Source organism: Metopolophium dirhodum, chromosome 1, assembly GCF_019925205.1.
Source record: "Metopolophium dirhodum isolate CAU chromosome 1, ASM1992520v1, whole genome shotgun sequence".
Lineage (NCBI taxonomy): Eukaryota > Metazoa > Arthropoda > Insecta > Hemiptera > Aphididae > Metopolophium > Metopolophium dirhodum.
This window is the reverse complement of record NC_083560.1, coordinates 141481935-141487978: the sequence shown is the minus strand read 5'-3', so window position 1 is coordinate 141487978 and position 6044 is coordinate 141481935. Positions and strand designations below refer to the sequence as shown.

General features: G+C 29.7%; 1 protein-coding gene across 1 annotated transcript; it reads left to right on the top strand.

Annotated features, from left to right (window-relative positions):
• The first annotated feature begins 1129 nt into the window (after positions 1 to 1129).
• On the top strand, positions 1130 to 4955 carry LOC132932917 (zinc finger MYM-type protein 1-like). The gene is made up of 4 exons (XM_060999262.1): positions 1130 to 1328; positions 1479 to 3092; positions 3155 to 3402; positions 4830 to 4955. The coding sequence occupies exons 1-4, from the start codon at positions 1130 to 1132 to the stop codon at positions 4953 to 4955; spliced, it is 2187 nt and encodes a 728-aa protein (XP_060855245.1).
• Positions 4956 to 6044: the final 1089 nt, after the last annotated feature.

Genomic DNA, 6044 nt, shown 5'->3' with positions numbered 1-6044 from the left:
TAGAGATGTTTCATTTTCTATACATTGAAGTGGAACTGCTGAAAACTGTTCTACACTCTGTGGACACAGTCACACAGAATACTTAAAGATTAAATATTACCCATACAAATTATATTATGTATGATCAGTTAAAATTAGGATAGAGGAGAAATAAAATATACAATAATATAATATATACCTACTAATTTAATTTTAGAAATTACTAAAAACCTTTAAAAAACGTTCTAATTAGGACCAATTGGTAGTATTATAGTGTATTATATTGTATTATATTGTATATTATATTAAATAATCAGTTACTTTGTAAAAATACAATTAAAACAATAGTTATAAAATGTACACTTACCTTTAACTTAAAATAGTTATCTAATTTCTTGGTTTTTTTGTTTAATTGTTCTTCACGTTCTTTTTTTGCTTTCGATATTCGTTTATATTGGGAACCGCTTAACCTTTTACGTTTCAAGTTATTAGGCATTTTAAAAATATTTTTATCGTACAGTTTATTAGTTTAACACGTGATTAATAAACGTAACAGTAAGTCATCACTACACTGACTACCCTGTCGAGATCGTCTACTACTGACTGCTCTACTCAGTGGCGCAACCAAAGGGGGGGTCCCCGGGTCCAGACCCCCCCCCCCCCCCCCCTTGAGTATTTATAAAATGGAACATTTTTTAATTAATTTGGGAATATAATAATATATTGTAAGTATAATACATTTTGTTAACCAACTAAATAATTTTGATAACAAACCTTATCAGTTATGACATATTGTCATTTTCTCTTATCTTAGTCAGTGATATCAATGGATCGTAGTAAGTAAGTAGTTGTAGGAGAGGACGACGTAGTCCGTGGTGAGAATTGAAAATTGAAATAGTGCTACCAATTATTTTAATTGTGGTCATACTGTCATAGACATTAACTTAAACGTGTTTACTTTATACGACATACGTAAATGATAATCGCTTATTGCAATAACTTTTAAGCTACAACTCCTACTAACGTACCGTATTATCAAACAACAATTTGCTTTTTTTTTATCTTAACCAAACGGTCGTAAACGGTTGTCCAGTTATTATAAAATTGTATATTTCTGTTCTATTCGTATTTTGTACTTTATACTTTCATTATGAAACGTATAAATACATATTTTAAAGTATTAGATTCATCAGAATCAAATTCTAAACTTACTTCTGATGATGTTCAAACTTCTGATACAGAAACAGTGAGTGTAGTTGACCATAGTATTTTCGATATTAACATATATGTTGGTAAAAAATTGAATGATGCTGAAAAAATTAAATACCTAGAAAACATCTGGATTCCAGGTAAGACTTTTTCATTTCCTTCTACTGAGCATGACAAGAAACTCTTAAAATTTCAATATAGCTGGCTAGAAAAATAGAATTGGCTTGCTTATAGTAAAGTAAAAGATGGCGCTTACTGTAAATATTGTGTGCTTTTTTCTCAATCAAAAGGTGGTAAGGGTAATCAGCCGCTTGGTCAGCTTTGCACAGAGGCTTTTAATAAATGGAAGCATGCTGTAGAACGGTTTAATAATCATGAAAAAACGAATTATCATCAAAATAGTGTTATCGATTGTCAATCAGTTTCTGCAATTGTTATAGGAAAATCCGATTCAGTTTATCATCAATTAAATAAAGCTGAAAAAACTCAAAAAGAAAACAATCGAAAAATTATTATTCCAGTAATTGATTCGGTACTTATATGTGGCCGACAAGGCATTGCACTTAGAGGTCACCGTGACTCTGGAGTCCTTAAACTTGAAGATCCAATTATAAATGAAGGTAATTTTAGGGCGTTATTGAGATTTTTCCTTAAGGCAACTGCTACATCCGGCGATGAAAGTTTTATATTAGCAAGAGAAAATTGTGCTAGAAATGCACAATACATAAGTTGGAAAATACAAAATGAAATTGTTAGCATTTGTTATGAAATTATTTCATCAAAAATTGTAAATAGAATTAATGAAAGTAATTTTTTTTCAATAATAGCGGACGAAACAGCTGATATATCGGGAACTGAACAGTTTGCTCTATGTGCCCGTTATTATGATAAGAAAAACAAAAATATTCGTGAAGATTTTTTAAAATTTATTCCAGTACATGATGTGAGTGGTAAAAGTTTAGCGAATCATATAATTACTGAATTAAAAAAATTGAATGTCGATGTAAACAATCTACGAGGTCAAGGTTATAATGGGGCGGTAAGTATGAGTGGGAGATTTAATGGAGTTGCAGCTTTAATCAGAAATGATCATCCAAGTGCATTGTATGTGCACTGTAGTGCCCATAATCTTAATCTTTCAGTCTCAAGTGCATGTAATATTCAAGGAATACGGAATACTATGAACACAATAGAAACATGTTATAATTTTTTTAACACACCGAAGAGACAACAGTTTTTTTCAACACATTTAGACAAACTAAAACAAAACGAATCTTCATCTCAAAAACAAAAACTAAAAAGATTATGTCCAGCTAGGTGGATTGAGCGTTACAACTCAATTGAAACATTTTATGAATTTTTCCCTGCAATTTTAAATTGTTTAGAAGAAATAATTATGTGGAATGACAGTGATACATCAAGTAAAGCAAATCAACTTCTATTAGCACTACAAGCATCGGAATTTAATGTAGCCCTGACTATTCTTAATTATATTTTTCAGTATACTCATTCGCTATGTAAGTATTTACAAACCACAAATATTGATTTAGTTGACGCTATTGAACATATAAGCTTAGTGAAAAAACAATTAATGTCCATAAGAGAAAATGTTAGTCTTGAATTTAACAAACTATATAATGATCTTAATGAAAGATTAAATGATTTTGAAATTAAAATTGAAATTCCACGATTAGCTAAGCGCCAAAAACACCGCATAAATATTTCAACAAATGATCCTGAAGAATATTTCAAAATAGCTTTATTTATTCCTTTTCTTGATTCGTACATTCAACAACTGAATGATCGTTTTATAAATCATAAAAACATTATTAGTGGATTCCAAATGTTAATGAACAGTTCAACATTCAATGAAGAAAGACTTAAAGAACATGTTGAATTTTACAGTAATGACATTGATAGTTTTGATCTTGTGAAATCAGAAATTTACTATGGAATCGTTATCTAGATGATAGTAACATTAAAACAAAAAATGCCATCAACATATTGAATAATTGCAATTCAGATTTATTTCCAAATGTTTTTAAGCTTTTGCAAATACTGGTCACACTTCCTGTCACATCTTGCGAAGCTGAAAGATCATTTTCTACACTCAAACGCATTAAAACTTACTTAAGAAACTCTACGTCCGAATCGAGATTGAATGGACTAGCTGCTCTCAATATTCACTACGATATTGACGTCAAGTCCGGAGAAGTAATACAGCGTTTATCGAATTTAAAGCGTCGTTTAGACTTTATTTTATAATTTTATTTGATATATTTTCATTATATTTTTTTTTATATATACATTTTATATTAATATGGTAACACAAATAAAAAATACATTTATTATTAACACAATTATTTATGTTTATATCTGTTGTAATATAATTTTGGACCCCCCCCAAGGGATATTTCTGGTTGCGCTACTGGCTCTACTCGTCTGTCAAGACTATGATATTATTATAACGATAAAAGTTTATTGAATTGAATATTATAATCGAACAAGCTACAGATTCGCAGTAGGTACTGCAGTAGTAGGTACGATGGATAATGGTACATGGCAATATCGTATGCGGGTAGTTTCGTGCCCCGGCGGCGGTTATAACATGTCAATACAATATTTATATATAGTGAATAGTGATAATACTAAAAATAGTACGATTAGTACGTAGCCACGTAGGTACTAGGTATTACAAAAACAAGGTCCATAAACATCGTTCTTTCCCAATTAATAAGTATGTAATAGTTCTAATATTAAATTCCATTACGATATTAAATATTCCGACAATAAAATTGACATCGTAAATTCTTAAACTAAAATAATTAATATATATTCTACTAAATATTTTATTTTTATTATATCGCAAACAACATTATCGACTTTTTTTTGCCGCCCCTGCCGCCTGGAGCAACTGCTCTTTTTGCCCCCCCCCCTTGATGCACCCCTGAGTCCTCTACTGTTCATATTATACATCAACTGTATATGTGATTTAAAAATGGATGGACTGATTGTGACTTATGCTGATGACACTTGTCTACTGTTTTCGGGTGATTCATGGGATGAAGTTCGCTCAAAAGCAACAAAAGAATTTAAAAAAGTAATTAAATATCTCAATCATAGGAAACTCTCTATAAATTATCAAAAAACTAAGTATATAAACTTTTCAATTAATAAAGATGAGAACCATTATGATGATTTAAAAATCTGTTTCTGTGAGAATGAAGATAGTTGTAATACAACTTTATGTCAAACAATATATAAGGTCTCTAGTATCAGGTATTTGGGTTTAACTTTTGACAAACACATGAAATGGAAATTACACACCAATAATTTATTTATTTATTTATTTATTTATTTATTTATTTAGAATTCAACGGGACTAGCCCTTTTACAAAATTTGAAGTGGTATATAGACCAATAATGTATAGAAAAAAAATTTTCACAGAAAATAATAATTATGAAGCACAACACTAAGTAATAATGAAACGTATATAAATATAAAGTATACAAATGATTAAAAATATAAAATACATAAAAACAATAAAGAAACAATAAAGAATAAGAAATCACTGATCGACGAGGACTAATATTAAGATTGTAAGGTTTTTTGTAAAAACATAATTGACTTAAATCTAAAGGTATCACGAGGAGTATTGAAAAAATCTAAGGAGATGGAGACTAAATTAGCAAGTTTCAGAGCTCTAACAAAGAATGAATCATTACTTGAATTGGATTTAAAGAATGGGATTGCAAAAAGATCATGATTTCTCGAGTGGAAGGAGGGAATACGGAAATTGACCTGAGCTAGAAGCTCAGGGCTTACAACATTATAGTTAAGCAAGTCGTATACAAACATGATATCAAATAGTTGACGTCTTAGTTGGAGGGAGTCTAAGTTTACTAATTTTTGAACTGGCGTAATAGAATTTTTAGAAATGGGTATGTTTTTCATATAGGCGATTCTTTTTAAGAATTTAAATTGAATATTATCTAGATCATGAATATGACTGGATAACAATTGACTCCAAATTATTGATGCATATTTAAGAACAGATCGTACAAGGGAGCAATAAATTGTTTTTATTGTAGTAGGGTTTTTAAATTTTTGAGAGTTCCTATTTATGAATCCTAACATTTTATAAGATCTGCTGAGCATATGCTCATGATTTAGTTTAAAGGATAAATCTGAACTAAAGAGAACACCCAGATCTTATATTGAATAAGCTCTATTTAACACTATATTATCTAAATGTTATTTTGTAAATTGATTGAATGATTAATTGAATTTATTTGGGTATAAAATTTAGCATCATCAGCAAAAAGAAGAACTTTTACGTCATTACTGAAAATTTGGGGCAAATCATTTATAAATAATAAAAAAAGAAGAGGTCCTAAGTGAGAGCCTTGAGGTACACCAGATAACACTTGAAACTCTTTTGAAATTTGAAAGGAAATGTTTACAACTTGTGTTCGATCGTGCAGATATGAGGCAATCCATTTCCAAAACGATCCAGAAATACCAAAAAATTTTAACTTGTATAAAAGAAGTGAATGATTTATTTTATCGAAGGCTTTTTGGAAATCGGTATAGATGGTGTCAACTTGGTGACCATTTTCAGAGGATTTTATGAGATCAGACTGATATGTTAATACTTAATATATTAGTAGAGATAGAGTGTTTCGCTAAGAAGCCATGTTGAGAAGGACTTATTAAATTCGAAAGTAATGATGATAACTTCTTTGTGATAATTGCTTCAAACATTTTTGGTATTAAGGACATTTTAGTTATTGGTCTGTAATTACGAACATTATTTTTACTACCAGATTTTAAAATGGGGGTGACAAAAGATTTT